The 18,255-nt window shown below is 42.1% G+C and overlaps 1 protein-coding gene across 2 annotated transcripts; it reads left to right on the forward strand.

Moving 5' to 3' along the window:
- Positions 1–5: 5 nt before the first annotated feature.
- SUPT7L (SPT7 like, STAGA complex subunit gamma) lies at positions 6–17,892 on the forward strand. Of its 2 annotated transcripts, XM_064414516.1 has the most exons (5): positions 6–120; positions 318–979; positions 7,753–8,077; positions 9,490–9,727; positions 12,643–17,892. In XM_064414516.1, exons 2-5 carry the CDS (start codon positions 567–569, stop codon positions 12,903–12,905), a joined length of 1,239 nt encoding a protein of 412 aa, XP_064270586.1. In that variant the 5' UTR covers positions 6–120; positions 318–566; the 3' UTR covers positions 12,906–17,892. The 2 variants fall into 2 exon arrangements, with proteins under 2 accessions (XP_064270586.1, XP_064270585.1); XM_064414515.1 differs by lacking the exon at positions 6–120 and having other exon boundaries at positions 144–979.
- Positions 17,893–18,255: the final 363 nt, after the last annotated feature.

Here is an 18,255-nt window from a genome sequence, read left to right on the forward strand (position 1 = left end):
GCAGCAGCAGCAGCAGCAGCAGTAGCAGTGGTGGGCGCTTTCCTCCTCCGGGCCGGGGAGCCGCTCTCGGTGGCGGACCGGGACGCAGTTCCGGCGGGGCGGCGGGCGCCGAGCGGAGCGGTAGGCGGGGGCGGGCGGGCCCGGGCCCGGGGAGGGAAAGAGGGCGAGTGGCGGGCGAGTCGAGTGAGGCCCCCGGAATTTCTCCACGCCGCGGGTCCCGTTCAGCGAGGCCCAGGTGGGCCCACAGCAGCCCTTGTTACACACAGAGGCAATTTCCGTCTCACGAGTGCGTTTGTTTCTGCCCCTTCTCCCCTCAGGACAAGCCGCGATGCGAGCTGTAAGCCGCCAGAGTGGCGACCGGATGCCCTCGAGGACGCTGCGCTGCTCGGCGAGGCACTGAGCGACAGCCTGCTTGGCAGCCGTAACTTGGGCTGGCTGGAGCGTGTTCCCTGCTCCAGTGTCTGTTCCTGCCCAAAGTGCTTTTCCCTGCAACAAGGGTCCTTTGTACCCGCAGTACTCGGTAGCCTTCTTCTGGGTTCCGAGCAGGACAGGTGACCTGTGCAAAAATGTTGCGATACTGGGGCGAGATCCCGGTTTCCTCCAGCCAGGCCAACCGCAGCTCCTTTGACCTGCTGCAGCGCGAGTTTCGCACTGTGGAAGTCCAGGATCCTCCACTGCACCAGCCGTCTGCCAACAAACCCCGTCCCACCACCATGCTGGACATCCCCTCCGAGCCCTGCAGCCTCACCATTCACACCATCCAGCTCATCCAGCACAACCGGCGGCTGCGCAGCCTCATCGCCGCCGCTCAGGCTCAAAACCAGCAGCAAGCAGAGGGCATAAAGACCGAAGAGAACGAGCCTCTGCCATCTTGTCCGGCCTCCCCACCTCTCCCTGATGACCTGCTTCCTCTGGATAGCAAAACCCCCAAAATGCCTTTTCAGCTGAGGCACAGCGACCCAGAGAGTGATTTCTACAGGTGTGTTGGTATTTCTTTAGGTTAGTTCTTGGCTGAAGGAAAGCTGAGTGTTCTAAAATATCTATGTAGTTGTGTTGATTCCCTGAAGGGTCAAGCAGTTGTATGTGAAGTATAAAACAGGCTTTAGAAAGGAAATACTTGGATTTTTCCTGTGTGAATAACATGCACATTGCTTGCTTTTGCTTCCTGTCTGTAAAATGCGGATGTGTGGTGCTGATTTCTGTCTTGTTAGTGCCACACTAAATGCGTGTGCATGGTTTTGTCTGTGGTATTTTGACAGTTTTAGTTACAGGATGTGAAGTCTCTTCTGTTCAGATCACTTACAACTAAAGTTGTGTTACTGTAATTGCAAATCCAGAAAACACATGACTAGGTTTAGGCTGTTCAGCTGTAGGTTCTGAAAAGATGATTTGATAATGTATTTATAAGGTTTCGGTGGCTGAGGACCTGTGACACGGTGACTATCACATTCCACCCAGTTTGATGGGCTTCCAGTCAGAGCTGGAAATGAACACAAGTGAAGGAAATTCTTGTCTCTGTTACTGGCTCTACCAGCTGGAGAAAGTGTGAAGAAAATTTGTGCTGCTTCTACCTCTGCTGCCAGCCTTTGATGAAATAGTATTGCCACACTGCCTGTCAGTCCCTCCAGCAGGCACTAGTTTCACAAGGAGGTGTTGTGTCTCTTACAGTATGTTACAGTACTTTGTAGGTTATGTGCATTTAAATTAATTAAATTAATTAAATTAATTTAAATTAATTTAAATCCTTGCTACTATGTCCACTAACGAACATTTTGAGGGAGAGGATAAAACATTTTAGTTTCTAAAATGGGTAAATGTGCATCAACGGAATGTAATTCATCAGTTAAATGCCACTGAAATCTTTAATGGCCTGAGGGTGCATAAAATGCATTTTATTGAAAGGTGTTGCATTTGGTAAGAGAGTCTCTCTGAACAGTAGAGTGATTCTGAAGTGCTGTTTCTAAAGGAACACCGTCATCCTTCTCAGAAGATACAAAGTAATTAGCAGAGAGCAGAGATTGAAGGGAAGTATGTTTTGTGAGAGCAGTCAGGGCCTGTGACTCCTGCACAGTGGCCCTGTGGTTTGTAGAACTGAGACATTTTCTGTTCTCTCCTCCTCAGTGGCTTCAGCTTGAAGTTCAGTTTTCTATGGCTCTGGCTATGTTTTGAGGGCTGCTTTGTCTTTTTGTTGTTCCTTCCGAGTTTTTGGGGTCCGGGCAAAGAAATGTTATTTAGTGGTCAGCCACGTGGGGGAGTGTAAGGACTACATTGTGGAAACTGGAGAGACAGTTTTGAAATGAAATGTTGAAATGTTTTGTGGCTGACAGAGTGGATTTATAATGAGCTGCAGTGTGTTCTAGAATTTATTTGTGTGCTTGCTAACCCAAACACATATATGCTTTTCCAGGGGGAAGGCTTTGAGTTGTTGTTGCATGTTTGTTCCTAACTGTTTTGAGACACATGAATTAAGAATAACAGCTGTTTTATAGATGCTGTTCTAGTAGCAAAAATGAAGTTCAATGATTTGCTGATGCTTCTGAGTGTGTAAAATCAAATTAAAGCAAGAACATTCTTCCCCCTAATAAAACACGGTAGTGCTTAATTCTATGCTGCTTTCTGAAGTGCAGTTGTCAGAATTAGTATTTGGATAAATCCATATTTTAAATCTGTTTTTTTGGTCAATAGCCTGGGTCTGAGAGGTGGTGTAGGTACATTTAGACATGAGAAGAAAGGAAGGTAAGAGTAGCCAGCCTAAATCAGATCACAGGTTTAGTTAATGTAGGGCTGTCCTCTTCTGTTTCCCTGTTACTCATTTTCATTCTTTGACACACTGTCCCTTTGTCTTTTACTCTGTTGTCTCCTGAATTGGTTTTGGTTTTCCTCTGCCCCATGTGTAACCCCTCCCTCCTTCTATGATGAGGAAAAGGCAGAGCTTAGTTTATGGCTATTTTTGAGTTGGTTTGGTCTTATCAATCCCCCAAAGTCTGTACTAACAATGGTTTTATATTTACTACACTGTTCCTTTCCTACAGTTTTCCAGACTGCTTATAAATATGTTAAAAAAACATGATAAAAAAAGTTGATTCTGGCACAGATCCCCCAGGGAGGACCTGGTCTCCAGAGTGGAGATCTCTGATCTACTTGCTTGTTGATAGATTTGGAGGGCTCTGGTAGGTTTGTGAAACAGGTTTCATAGTTAAAAATAAGCACTCTGGGTTCTTTCTGAGCATAACATATTTACTTCTGTGTCCTCTAGTTCTTTGAATTTCTCTGATGCACCAAAATATATCCATGCTTCCCAGCCTGCAGTTTTCCACATCTCTTCTGAAGGTATTAAAGGAAAATGCTTTCACAATTTGTCTTCTGGTCCTCATGGGCCAAGGCAGTTTAAAGCAAGAGGAGACTCACCACAGCTATTCAGCTATTTCATCCTTGCATTCTTTTAATATTCTTGGATGAAGTACCATCTGGCCCTGGTGATGCTACAGTTCTTGGAATGCACAGTAAGGGATTAACATTTGGTTTTGCTTGGTGTAGAAATAGAAAAGAAGCTTGAAGTGTAATTGATGAAGAATGAATAAGGAACTGTAGACTTCAAACTACCATTTTGACAGGAGACTCTTACCATATAACAGCTGCTAGCTTTTCCATCTTCTCTGCTCAGCTTCCTCTGGTTAGCACGCATCCATCTTCAAAAGAAGCCTGACCTATCCATGTGCCTCTTCTTGTGTGTGCATGGTTGGGTTCTTAACAGACTTCTCAGTCATTTGGTCATTTGCATTCCTGGCCACGTTGGATTGCCTTGAAAGGTAATCTGTAAACAAAATTGGGAGCTTGCAATGGGAAGACAGCTCTTGGCAGAAGGACTTGTGAATAAATGTCTTTACAGAAGTAGAGGAGTACATGTCAGTTGCATAGCAATTTTAATGTAGGGAAGGATTTGGAGCAGTGGTAATTAAGGTGGGCAGGAGACACTTCCCCTGATGATCTAAGTGCTTTGGCACATTTCTAAGCTGAGTGGTCTGGGTTATGCCACTGAGACCCAATTTATTTTTGCCATTATCTATTGAGCATTTTTTTCATACCTGTGAAGCCTTCTGTAGACGTAGCAGAGGTATTTAAAAAGAGACTTACCCAATATGAGGTGTAAAAAAAGGTTCTTTCCTGAAAGAAAACAACTTTCTGGTTTGAGTGAGTGTGCTGTGTTCTTTGGTGCTCTTTCTGACTAGTGTATCTTGTTTCTGCAATGTTCTTTATTTTACTGCTTTGGGAAAATGGCTCTAAAGCAGCCTTGTTGCAGCTCATTTGGTAGAAATTCAACTTCACAGCATAATGTTTCATCAAATGGTCCTGTTCATAGGAAAAGCAGTCCCTCCCTCCATCTGCTGCTGGCTTATGCTCACCTAGGAGGGAGCAGGGCACTTTAATACATTCCTGCAGTTGATTGAACCTCACCTGCTGATCCTGGTGCTGACTTAGCCTGTTCCCTGAAGACATGAGAGAGAATCCATAAGCTCCCCTTCCCTCTAAGAAAAACTGCCCTACAGGAGAGGAGCTTGGAGGTGCTGCCTTTGTGGGGTGGCTCATTGTCATTTAACTGACTGACACAGAAAGCGGTCCTTTTGTGAGTTCTGAAAGCTGACTAAATCAGAAAATAAGTCTGGTTGATATAAATGGACATTATTTCATGTCTTCTGTTGTTAAGTTCTGCATGTTTTTGGTAGTGGTGGGAGAAGGCTGGCCTTTGGGTCTAATGAATTTGTAGCTTGACAGGTAGATTTCTGTCTGGAACATCATCTAGTGTTGGTGACCCAAGTATAAAATATATAGCGCTGTTAGAAATACAACATTGAAGAGTGGCAAGTTGGCCAGTATTTGTGTTAAATTTCATACTATATATTCTGTAGAGGAGATTGCTTCCATGTCACAGGCCTGATTCCCTGTCCTGCTAATCTCTGGTGACAAAACTTCAGGGATTAAAGCACTCACGTTTACTTGTAGATATATGATTGAGCCTTTCAGGAAAAGAACTAAGTGCTGCACAGGTGGAGTTCTGCATAATGATAATATCTGGATGGGTGCTTTTTTGGTGCTGAGTGTCTGGATGAAATCTAAGACAAAGGCTCTTTAGCTATGATCATCAGAGAGAAGAAGTTTGCTTGTCCTTTCTGGGAAGGCTTGACATTAGATAACTGCTTTCAACATAAATGTCCATATGACTTTTTGTTCATCTGCATTCTTATAAGATGGTCCCTGGAAGTTGAAGGAGATGAATAAAAATTATTTTCATTGTTGGTTTCTATTAACATCTACAACAACATTTCAATTTTTGCTCTCTGTTCTGGCTTTTAGTCATATTTCTCAGTTGTTTATTATGAGAAACAGGAAAACAAGAGAAGAAAACATAAGAAAAACTAAATTGATTGGCCTTACCAGGAGCAAGAGATGGACATTTGGATTTGAGTATAGTACCTGAAATGTCTTTCCTTTCTGTCTTTAATTGATTAGATTTCAAGTTGATTATATGCCTTCCAGCATAGTGACCTAGCTGTATTTTAATGCTCACAATTAGTTTCTTTTCCTCTAGGAGTTTAAAAGAAACACTATTCTTTGCTATTTCTGAGCAGTGATATGCATTACTGAATGGTTGTTTTACTCTATTTTGCAAGTGGCTAAGTATCCTGCTTGGGATTGCCAAAATCTGTGTAATTTAAGTTTATCTACAGTGTTTTTAGTGAATGTCTCTATTAATAGTAGGCTGGCATTCAGTTTTGCTAGCATAAGATGGTCTCCACTGCTGGCTGCTAGACAACTAGGTATGTCCTTTATATATAAAAAAGAGATTCTTTTTTATAGACATTAATTTTAATATTGTTTTCTGGTTGATTTTCTTTGATGGTTATTTATTTCTGTTGTAAACTCTTGGTCTTGGTGTTGTGTGAGACATATGGCTATTTGTGAACTTCAGAATTCTGCTGCTGAGGTGGAGGGGGGAGTGAGGGAGATGCAAAAATAGGATGGGTGACACTTTTTTTATAAAGAAACTGATGATCTTTTAATTAATCATGTCAGGGTGCCTGCTGTCTTCTTTGCAAAGTAGTTATATAATTGAATAGAAATTGGGATGCTAATCATTTTCCATCAGTTAATAGCTGGGATGAATCCATGACCTGAGATTCACATACTGTTTTTAATAACTACTTAGAAATGTGATCATATGCCACTCCTAATATAGTGTGATTCCCCCTTTATTTGAATAATCAGAAAGTGTTGTGCTGGCGTTCGTAAAAATGAATAATCTTCATCCTGATAGCTCCAAGTTTCACCTTCCTTTTCACTCTTCCCTTTTTTACTGCTGTGTTTCAGTGGTTTTACTGCTGTGTTTTCTATGTGTCATCTCTGAGGATCAGGGGAAGCTGAAGCTCTGTGGCCAAGCTTCTCAGTGAGACTGAAGGACACCTCATGAATTGTTGGAGAGACAGAGTAGTGAGAACTGTAACAAGCCATCAATACTGTTTGTGAGCTGTTAAATCAAGTCCTTCTACTGGAAAGAGTGTGTGGTGATGCAGGGGAGCGAGGAGAATCTCCAGTGCAATGTGGAAGATGTTGGGAGAAATTGATCAGAAACAAATGAAGAGTGAAATTGTTACCTCAGTTTTGCCCCTGGTGCTGAATGAAGTGTAAAAAAGTGTATGAGTATCATACTTAGCAGTAATGGAATTTGATTTTTTGACATCAGCACTTGAAGTCCACGTTACTGATATGGGCAAATAGATGACATGCACTTAATTGTAAGTTGACAAATCTGGTAGATATATGTTTCTCTATCAGACACCTTGCCTTAACTCCTCTGGGAGTTAATGAATAGTTAATGAAATATGATTAATAGTGAATGTCTATTTGTTAACTCATGTTGATGAAAAATTTAGTTAGGTGACTATAAGCAAATGATGTTTGAAGTGCTCATGTCAGTTGTTCTCCATCTCCTCCATCCCTCCTTCCTGCTTAGCAACAGAGGAGGGAAGTCTTAAACCTAAGACCAGGGAATGGTGCTTTATGGCCAAACTTCTCCAGGCCTCCTCCCAGGGCCTGGTGTTCACATCTTGTTCACATCTTAGGTTGCAAATGGGGATACTTCTTTCAGAGTCATGCTTAGTGACTACTGGAAATGAGAGCAGAGAAAGTCTTTTTGGCTACAGTGTATCTCTGTGAAATGTATGTGTGTCCCATTTCTTGCTTTTTTATGTGTGTCTTTTGCTATAGGAATTCCAATCTTGTCTACCCCAGAAGCCTTTGTATCTGACTATTAGGCCTGTGACATCAGAGATAATAAGGAAGAGCAATGTAATTAACTGAGAGGGGAAATTATTTGCATTCATGTTCTTTAAAATGCCTTTTTTTGTTTGTATCAAGGACCCATTTAATTCACTTCTCCAGGAGAAAATCTCTTGGGTGGGAAGGGAGATGCTTAAGGGTTCAGAAGATTTGCATCCCACATTCATGAATCACCCAAAGAATCTGGTGGCATTAGAAGGGAAAATGAAACTTGAAAGTGCTGCTTTGGAAGGAGGGGAAGAAGGAAAAGCAGATAAACACTTATTAGGTGGTGTTCATATGTAACAGAAGCTGTGGAGAACCCCAAACCCCCTACTTTCCCTTTGTACATCACCTTATTATTGACAGTGTCTCTTCAACTGATACAGTCCTTCAGATTTTTAAAGGTGTGTTCTCTTTGTCTTTTCTGTATTTCAGAGGAAAAGGGGAGCCAGTGACAGAGCTGAGCTGGTCCTCGTGCCGGCAGCTGCTGTACCAGTCGATGGCCACCATCCTGGCACACACGGGCTTTGAGTGCGCCAACGAGAGCGTCCTGGAGACCCTGACGGACATCGCGCACGAGTACTGCCTCAAGTTCACCAAGCTGCTGCGCTTTGCTGTGGATCGGGAGGCGCGCCTCGGGCACACCCCCTTCCCTGACGTCATGGAGCAGGTCTTCCATGAGGTGGGCATTGGCAGCGTGCTCTCACTGCAGAAGTTCTGGCAGCACCGCATCAAGGATTATCACAGCTACATGCTGCAGGTGAGAAGAGCATTAGGGACCTGGCGGCACAGGAAATGTACCCCTGGTACAGTTGCTTGTTTCTGAGTCTTACTGAGGGGAAATCTGACTGGAAAACCTGCTGGGTGTGGAGAGAAGTCATCAAGGAAAAGAGAACAGGAACTTTTTGACTGGAAGACAGAGCCCCTTATTTGTCTTCCTAGTGAGACTACTACTACTACTGATGGCTTGCCTGAATTTAAGAAGAGTCTCCCAGCTCTTGAATTACCCAGTCAAAATTACCAAGTAGAGTTAAAATCAGAACTGAATGAGGAACTGAATTTTCTTCTTTAGTACAATATTTGTCTGGTTAACATTTTGGAAAACATGTAAGCTGACATAAATTTCTAGGCTGTAGAGTGGTTTGTGTTCACTTAAACAAGGAGTGACTTCCTTGAGCTTTAGGAGTGTGGGGTAGTGTTTTGCTGATCTGAGTTATCACACAGATGCTACCTTCTTATATTAAAATAACATCCCTAAAGAGTTGTCTTTGTTAGAAACATTCCTGCTCAAAATACCAGTTCTGTTCATTGTTGTTCAAATGCTTTTGTTCAAATGTTGTGTCCTTTTGGAATCTGGGTTTTCTGCATCATTCTGCTGCTGCAGTTTACTCTCGCCCTGCAGCTGATCATTGTCTTAATGATCATTGTTTTTTATTTGGAAGTATATCTAGAAGGGGGAATAGGCTTTGCTATTGTTTTTCCTCCTTGCTTCTGCTGTTAGAAAGTCTTGCAATTTTCCTGAGCACAGGTCACTGACTGTTGGGTTTTAGTTGTATAAACAAGTATTTGTTAGAAGCAGATGAAACCTAAAATGTTTAAATTTAAATGTTTACTTTTGTTAAGTTTCTGGAAGTGCAGGCTAGTTCTAAATCTCATTCCTGTATTTGTTTCACTTCTCTAACTGGAGAAAACTTCTGCGTTTTTTGCTGCGAATCTGGCAGAATATACTCAAGCTTTGCCCATTAGGGACTGCAGGGCTGTTGAAGATCTGAAGCACTTGGTTTTTCATTCTGGGGTGAATTTGTTACTGGGGAATGGGGACAGTTTTATAGATAAAACCAAAGAGTAAGACTGAGACATTTTGCTTTTGTTTCATGCTCTGTTTAAATTTCTGAGCCTGATAATCTCTGTTTATAAAACAACGGTGCTCATAATTATCAGTCAGATGTTAGTGGATTAAACCTCTTATTAAAGTCCCTTGTTACAGCACAGAAGGTGCACTTAAAGGGGAAAAAAAAGCTCTTGTGTAGCTGGTAAGTTGTTTACTTGTTCATTGAGGTCAGATGTTAATAATGTTCAGGGAACAGAGTGCGCCGCGATGTAATTGCCATCAGCGCCTCTGAAGTCACTCTCACCTTTCTGGCTTCTTTTTCACCTGCTGATGTGTGACAGGTTAGCAAGCAGCTCTCTGAAGAATATGAGAAGATTGTCAACCCTGAAAAGGCAGCAGAAGACACAAAACCTGTGAAGATTAAGGAGGAACCTGTTAGTGATATTACTTTCCCCATAAGTGAAGAGCTGGAAGGAGATCTGGCTTCTGGTGACCAGTCATTGCCTGTTGGAGTTCTTGGAGTTCAAAGTGAGCGCTTCTCTGCCAACTTGGAAGTAGAAGCTTCCCCACAGACTTCAGGTAGGGGTTTCTTGCTTCTCACAGAAACAGTCTTTCAACAGTTCCACATGATCTTGTTTCCCCTGGTTAGGTTTGGATTTTTGTCCAGAGATTCATATTCCTGCAAACTTGAAAGCTGTGTTCCTTACATAGTTTAAGCACTGAATGAATTCTGGAAATATGAATGGCACTTGGTGCTGTCCTCCATATTCAGAAGGCCTCCATATTCCCTGGTAATGACAGTCACTGTTTTGTGAAAGCCTGTCAGTGACTTATGTGAAATGGGCTCCTGGGAATCCCTCCTAGTGTCTGTACCCAAAGCCTGCTGTATTTGGCTGAGGCCATGGAAAGTGAAATGGTGAGTGAATTAGTGGGGTTGTGGAGACTACTCATTTCCTCAAAGTGCCATCCCTTGCTGAGATTGAAGCACACTGGTGGTAAGCATGGCAAAGCTGCTATGGCCATTCCTGCTCTATATCTGCATAGAAGTTTCATTCTCTTCAGTGTTCAATGCAGCTGAACATCGTGGGATGAAAAAGAGGTAGTTTGGTTTTGCATAGAACCATCTGAACTCTGGAAGTCCCTGCAATAATAACTCTTTCACTTAAAAATCTGGTTAGAAAACAATGAAATTTGTTCTCCTATTAACCCTAAGCTAAGTAGCCTATATAGTGAAGTTAGAGTATACCTCTAAGTCCACTAGTTATTTTGCATTGTTATGAGTTTTAAAAAACATAAATCCATCTAATGTTTTTCTGAAAACTCATATTATTTTCCATGTCACCTCTGAAATGTAAACTGTTTGCAATATTGTGGAAGAAGGAGCAGCAGATTCCTCTGGCCTATCCAGGGTTGCAAGTGATTCATCTGGAAGGCTTTGTATTAGTATCTACCACTTGAGACCAAGAGGTTAGCACACTAGCTGTATATTAAATGCCTCTTGCTTCTCTGATACAGAATTGATGTTTTCTAATTAAGAATACAAGTGCTCTGTTCCTTCCTCAAAATCACTCTTCACTTCACAAGAGCCTTTGGAGATCTCATCTGTGAGAATTTCCAGTCTAGACCTGGGCAGGCTGGAGAGTTGTAATATCCTAAGGAGCAAGAACAAGCTGCTGCAATTAGACCACTGCCATCTCGAAATGCAGGTGTGAAGCCTGCAGGGAGGGCAGCGAGGCTTCAGTGTCTGAGGGCAAAAGTCTCATTACAGCTTTCCATGTTCTTCCTGTGTTTTTGTGGATATCTGACACTGCAGTTGTGAGCTGGCTGCTTACTTTCATTGCAGTTGGAAAAATGGAGGCAAAATTGTTCCTTGTTCCCCCGCCTCTCAGGATAACGTGAAGATTAGCTTATTTCTGAAGTACTTTGAAGTTAAAGTGCTTTGAAGATGAAACATCCTTTGTTGATGCTTAAGTACTTTTAGTCATTAGTGACACTCTTAGTGACAGGTGACAGAGCTGAAAGGAATAAGGCTGAGCGATGAAGAGCAGCTGATGAAGGAAAGACACAGTTTAGTTTAGTGAGCACCTTTGATTATTATGTAGACTGGAGCTGTAACTCTGGAACAGCATTTTAATGACGTGTCCATTGTTGTTGAGAGAGATGCATCTACTTATGATTGACATAGGAAGGACTTCCATTAAGGCAACTGAGCTAATGTAGGCTGTGTTATCAAAAAGGTCTCATAAACCTTGGTTTTGGCTAAGCTGATCTGGAAAAGATTCCTGACTTCTTCATAAAGGAGAATTCTTGGCACAGGCGCATGTTGGAACATTTGTTCTCTTTGTAATGTCTACTAATAACAGCCTATTGTTACTAGTATACTGATAATAGGGAATGGTTATAGGTTTGGCTCAGTACAAGAGCTTTGGTTGTGCTTTCAAACTGCAGCCATGCTCTTTGAGACATGGAGTTTGGAAAACTTATTAAAAATGGTTTCCTATTTTGTTTGCTGTTTTTGTAGTGGGTCTTTTTTGTTGTTTTTGTTTTTTTGGTTGGTTGGGTTTTTGTTTTGGTGTTTTTTTAAATTTTCCATGTGAGCTTAACCCCACACGAGAGAGAAGATTTCACAGTTTATTCAGTTCTGGTCTGTTTATGCCCATCTCAGCAAGGAGACCAATTAGTGTGTTTGTAATGGGATTTTTGTCTCACTTAAAACTTAAACAGATATAATGCAATCTGTAATTACTTCTCTTGGGGAGAAAACATTTGCTGTTATCAAGGAATATGGTTTGGTCATTTGTACAGAAAATCCTCAATCAGTGCTCAGATTGCACACTAGTCCAGAAATGTTTTATAAAAAAAGTGAGGCCGGGGGGAGCTATTTCCCAGCAGGGCATCTGTGAGCTTGAGCCAAAAGGATTTCTTTCTGTTCTGGTGAAGGATGGGATGGGACCTGTGGGTGCTGATTAGAAGGAGGCAGGCAGACAGCTGACTGCAGCTTTGATGTACCTGAATTTCAGTGCTGAAAGTGGTATTTGGGACTGTTCATCTACCTAGTCCTCTGCCCACTCACTTCACCTCCCCTGCAGAAGCCCAGGGTGTCTGACAGTTGCAAGGACCTCATAATGACTTCTGGACTGCCTCAAAGTCCTGCTTATGCAGGGTCTAGTCCATGTGCTGTTGGTGCTGGGACACTCCTTCTGGAGAGTGGTGTGGAGTTGTTTCTCATGGAGAAAAATCACATGGAGGCTAACAGTGAAAGGATACCATCATATTTTTGCAGTGGTAATTGCTGGACTATTAAATAAGTCAGCAGATTTTTTTTTATTGATCACAGTGCTTGGGTATGTTTTTGTTTGTTTTCCCCCAGCCATAGTTAACCTGTGGCTTTGCTTTTGCTCCATCTTTGCCTTTGCTGCTGTCCCTTGTGTCTGTGTGCTGTTTGTGATTTATCTTTTTACTCAGTTACTACTGTTTGCTTTTTCCTTCTCTAGGGGCTGAGGTGAATGCTTCCCCACTGTGGAACCTGGCACAGGTGAAAATGGAGCCACAGGAAAATGAGGAGGCTAATGTACATGGCCATGGGGTTCTAGGCAGTGATGTCTTTGAGGAACCAATGTCAGGCATGAGTGAAGCTGGGATGCCACAAAGCCCCAATGGCTCTGAGAGCAGCTACGGTTCTCATTCTGCTGACAGCCTGATGGGATCCTCACCTGTCTTCAACCAGCGCTGCAAGAAAAAGATGAAGAAGATGTGAAAAGAACAGTCTTTATTTAGTTCTGATGGTGTGCAACAAACACTTGAAAGTACTGTGATGATTTCAACACAGGGCTGGCCCTGGTGTGTGAGGGGCCTGCATAAAATGACTATGAGAAGTTTGATGCGTAGCTCCCCTCTTTGCTGGCTTCTGTACACCATCCTAATTCATGAGACTGAAGATCACCCTTTACATTTGATGGTGGCATGGTTTGCTTTGGCAGGTTAATGAGGAAAAAGGCTTTTCACAAAAGCCTGTGAAAAGTAGCTGTGAGGAGATTTTCTAAGTTACAGAACCATTGAATTTTTAGCTTTAAAGGGACCTTGTGGCATTTCTACTCCAGCTTCCAGTTCAGATGTCAGCCAGTTAGAGCAGGTTGCTAAGGACTTTGTCCATTTGAGTTTTGAGTAGCTACAAGGATGGTGATGCCAAATCTCTCTGGGCAGCATTTTCCTGTATTTGGCAACTATCACAGTAAGAAAAACAATATATTTGCATCTAGTTGGAATTTCAGCTTGTGTTCACTGCCTCTTGTTCTGTTACTGTTCATCTCTGAGAAGAGTCTGACTGCCTTCTCTAACCCAGTTATTAAGGGATTATATACAATGAGATCTCTTTTTAGCCTTTTCTCTTCTTAAATGTGGAGAAACCACATTGCCTGAGCTCTCCTTACTTGTCCTGTGCTCCAGCCCCCAAACCAGCTCTGTGACCTTCCAGTGAAATTGCTGCAGTGCCCTTGTAAGGGGGAGCACAAAAATGAATGACATCCTCTGAACACTATCTCGCAATCGCTGAGTAAAGAGGAACAGTGATTTCCCTCGGTGTGCTGGCTGCCTGCTTGCTGACTGTTGTGGACAGCAAGAGAGTCCCAAGTCAGGGTATTTTAGTTGGAGAGCCGTCATTGATGGTGATGTAGCAAAGATGCTGTAGCTTGGTCTCACACTGGCCATCAGCCAGCTTGGTGCCATTAGCCAGCTCCCTCAGTGCCTTCATGTTCAGCCTGTTGGTTTCAATGGGCCTAAGTTCTCACCAGCTCAGTCTTCCTCTGCTGTAGGCAATGCTTTATTCCTGTATGCTGCTAGAAGGCTTGAGGACCTGGAAGGCCTTAAAGCAGAACTTACAGTGAAAACAGGTGAAAAAGATGTTGTGTACTGAGCATGAAAGTACAAAAAGCATCCTTTGTCACCATATTGTTTTCATTGTTGAACAGTGAACCATATTTTATTTAACCTTCCTTTTGCTTCCAGTGTACTTAAAGAAGCCCTTCTTCTTACTTCTTATCAGTTTGAACTCCAGCTGAGCTTTGGCTTTCCTAATTGTCTCTGTGTACTTGGGCTGTGTTTCTGTATCTCTGCTGGCCCGCCCATCATCACTTCCACTCCTGTGTACCTTTCTCTTTGTGTTTGTGATTGGTCAGGAGTTCCTCAGTCCTCTGCTGGCCTTCGGTCATGCCTGGTGTAACTTCTGTTTGTCAAGAAACAATCAGAAAGGACTGATTTTTTACTTTGAGAAGGCTGTCTTTGAAGATAAAGAAGCACACTTGGGTTCCTTTGGGTAGCCAGGACAGAATTTCTCTTGTGAAGTTCTGCTGAGACATTCCTTGAATAAAACAAAATATGTTGACCTAAAGGTACAGGACTCTGTCTTGTACATGTTTCTCAGGATTTTAAATGCCACAGTTCCATGTCTTCTGCAGCCAATACATTCACATTCTCCACCAATTCTTCCTTGTTAGAATCCAGACCAGAAGAGCTTACTCCCTAGTTGATTACTTGATCATCTATTCAGGGAAGTTGATGTAGTTTTCTGGAGAGATGAAACAGCTTTTACTAGTCGTGTGAGCCTGTACTGGCAATGCAAACTTTTCCTTTGCTGTCATTGGATTAAGTGCAGCAACTTCAGGCTGGCTGAGCTTTCATATTCAAGGTTGTTATCTTGACAGCTTAGTCTGAAACAGAGTCTATTTTGCTGCTTGCTTTTATGGCTCAGCTGACTGATGGAATTTTTTTTGTTCTTCACAATCCTCAGTTGATCAACTCGGTCTTTAAGTTGATTCAGTGTGTCTCTCTCTCAAAAGAGCTAGAATGAACATGAATCAAGAATGAACAGCCACTTAAACTGGCTTTATACCTGTAACCCCTTGGGATGGTTGAGGGAAATTTACCAAACCTACCATTTATCTTTACAATTGCAGGTTTATCTTTTAAAAGAATGAGCTTCAGGCATAGTATTTTTGTTTCCGTATAACGTGCCTGGCCTTAATTCTTTTTTCCTAACTATATTTCTCTTCCACTTTATAGAAGTGGAGTCCAAACAGAAAATTTCTCAATGCTGAATAAGAATGCGTGACCATAGGCTTTTATGGACAATGGAGTTAAAATTGTCCATCAAGAGTTTTAGAGATCTCTCCTGGGGGGGTAAATTCTCACTATTTTAAGCATAGTCAGTAGTAGAAGAGCATACCAGGAAATCTTTATTTTGATTCCCCCTGAGTCACCATTAGCCAAGCTGCAATGTCCCTGTTTTCTCAGCTGTAAAAAAGAATAGTAATATTTGCCTTTTAGAAGTGTGTTTGAGATTTAGTTACTCTGCAAGAAAAAGGCGCAGGTAATCATTCAGAGAGTTTTGTGAGAGCTGCAAGCTTATATTCCACTTCAGTTGGCCTGTTGCTGGCTGGACAATGCTTAGATGGTCACTGAAATGTCCTCTATGACACAGATTTTAAGCAAAGCTGCTGATCACAGAGACCAACACAACTCTGCTGTTCAACTGTCCAGGTACAAGGAAGGCATTTGGGGTGGTACCTTCTCACTCAGCTTTAGATATCTGCATCTAAACTTGTTCCTTTGGACCACACTTGCAGATGAATAGAAATAATCATTCTTAGGTCACAGTCCTTTTGGCCTTGAGGTAGAAGTATAAAGCAGGTTGAATGAATGGCTTTTTTAGAAAGGTCTATTTTTACTTTGTGTGCCCATGAAGTGAGTTCAACTTGACTACCTCAGCTGAAGACATCCACACTGTCAGTGTGTAAGTTAAGTGATGTGACTTAAGCCTTTCCTGGATGGGAATCAGAGACTTCCTCCTGCTGGGCCAGTGCTTTTTCTTTTCTGCACATTTACTAGAGCTTGCAGTTCAAATGGTAGTACAGGGCTAAGAGCAGGCTGCCCATCTCAGCTAAGCCAGCAGATCCAGCATTCCCCACAATACATAGAATGTGCCAGGATGGGGCCTTGAGGCTCAGCTTGATTTGCCCCTTGTGTCTTTGACACTGTGTGAGGGCACCTGTCATTGGGCCTTTCTCTGTGGGTGCTTTGCAAACTGGTTGTTGTAGTAGTGTTCTTGCAGCCAGGGTACTTATGCAAAGTCCATTGCACTATTTTCGGGAGCCAAGTGGCAGAGTGACTGCTGCCAGCATCGCTTGCTCATTTGCAAGATTTCAAGTAGGCTAAAAATGAAAATCTAGTGTTCTCCAGAGCTTTGGTTAAACCTCTTAAGTGTTGATCTTAAGTGCTTTCTCTGTATTGTTAATGTGCAGATGTTCTGTCTTAACTTGGGGTTTTTTTGTGATTTTTTTTTTATTTCACATTCCTTTTCCACACCCATTTTACCCTGTAACATGCACTCTACAACTAGGCAAGCCTGAGTGCTTCAAGTGTATTTAAATACAGTGTATACTCACTGTCTTTTGGGTCAGCTGTGTTGTTGCAGTGTAATGGAGAAGTGCTATTGATTCTCTTTGGGATGCGTGTTTATGCAGGGGTGAGAAACTCATCAGCATCACTTATACACTTAAAAATGAAGGCAGAGTAATAGCTGCACCTCCTGTTCCCCCATTGTGCTAAGGGTTGCAGCTGACTTTTGTGTGCTTGATGTTTCCTTTTATGCATGTGGAAGCTTTACATTCTGGGTGAGCTCTTCGCCTCTGAACATTTATGGTTCTTATATTTACAGTGGTGTTCGTCATGCATGGGATAGTGAAATTTAAAAAACTAGCTCACAAAGTCAGACACAGACTGTGTGCTCTTCTGATGAATCAAATAAGATTTTGCTTGGTGTTAATGCAGCCTTGGGTAACTAGTGAGGTGTGTTCATTGACCACGTTATCCCCAAATTTCAAACTGTAATGAGATTCTGCAGTGGGCTGGAATGAAGCTCTACTCTTGCAGTTGCTGTTTCTCGCTGATGGCTGGTGAAGCATTCTGCTGACCCACCTGCTTCAACAGTCTGCAGATTTTACCGTTCTTTCATCTTTCTCCTTTCTCTTTCCAAAAGTGGGTGGATGAAAAATGGGAATATTGAGTATTGACCATATCCATATCCAGTAGCACTGATGTCTTACAGTGATTTATTTTGCCATGATTGAAATTGGTAGGAACTTTGATATCAATTTGGAGAGCAAGATCTGTAAATTACTTGGCTTTTGAAGTGTTTTGCATAGGAATCATACAGGATTGTAGTTGAGAGAGTGCTGTGTATCATATTCCTTTTCCCCTCTAGCAATACCTTTTTATTCCTTTTGAAGAGTTTTGCCTGGTATCCAGTAAAGTTCGCTGTATAAATGGCAGTGTAACAACTTATGTGTACAGCTGTATGTCAGACTACACTACCTAGTGATTGAATTCCAAGGCCATCCATGATAATTGGAATATGCATAATGCTGTGCAGAAAAAGAGATGTTTCCTGCATAGAAATGTACAATTTAAAAAGAAAACAGGAAAACAAGATTAGGTAGGGTAGGTGAGGCCAATCTGATTATGTGCTCAGTTCTGAGACTAATGCACATGTTATGTGTGAAGGATGTTTTACTTAAAATGTTTTTGTACATGCATGTGAAAAAAATATGTAACTTTGCTTTGTGTTTATATGGAACAAAATTACTTGGAAATATTTCAGGGTTGTGTTTTTTTCCCTTGCTCTCCTGGAGAGAGTTGCTTTGTAATTTCTAAGAAAATAAATAAAACTATTCAGAAATAAAAATTCCAAAGGTGTCGTGTGTGTTTTTTGGTTTGCTTTAGAGAATGATGCTGTGAACACAAAAGCCAGTCTTGGGGTTCTGTTTACCCGTATGTGGGATCTGGAGGAGACATTTTGCAGGCCTGAATAAGGTACTGGGATGATATATCACAGCCAGGAAGACAAGAAATGTTATTCAAGGATGTGGCCAGGGAAAATGGAAGTCTTGTTTTGCACAGGTGCCAGTGCTAGTGAGCCCCTGAAGTGATATTAGAACCACAGTGCTACTATTGGTATTCATCCAGCATAAGCAAGTGCTGTTTCTGGGGCAACTACTTATATATACTTCTACTACTTATATTAACAGACTACCTAGAAGCCCTGCTCCAAGCCG

This window comes from Passer domesticus, chromosome 3 (genome assembly GCF_036417665.1).
Source record: "Passer domesticus isolate bPasDom1 chromosome 3, bPasDom1.hap1, whole genome shotgun sequence".
In the NCBI taxonomy this organism is placed as follows: Eukaryota; Metazoa; Chordata; class Aves; order Passeriformes; family Passeridae; genus Passer; species Passer domesticus.

What these genes read in the sequence shown, in the direction of transcription:
- SUPT7L (XM_064414516.1), top strand. Translation starts at nt 567, where the DNA reads ATGTTGCGATACTGGGGCGAGATCCCGGTTTCCTCCAGCCAGGCCAAC. An exon ending in CCAGAGAGTGATTTCTACAG is followed by an intron (nt 980 to 7,752) that starts GTGTGTTGGTAT and finishes TCTGTATTTCAG; the next exon opens with AGGAAAAGGGGAGCCAGTGA. An exon ending in ATCACAGCTACATGCTGCAG is followed by an intron (nt 8,078 to 9,489) that starts GTGAGAAGAGCA and finishes GATGTGTGACAG; the next exon opens with GTTAGCAAGCAGCTCTCTGA.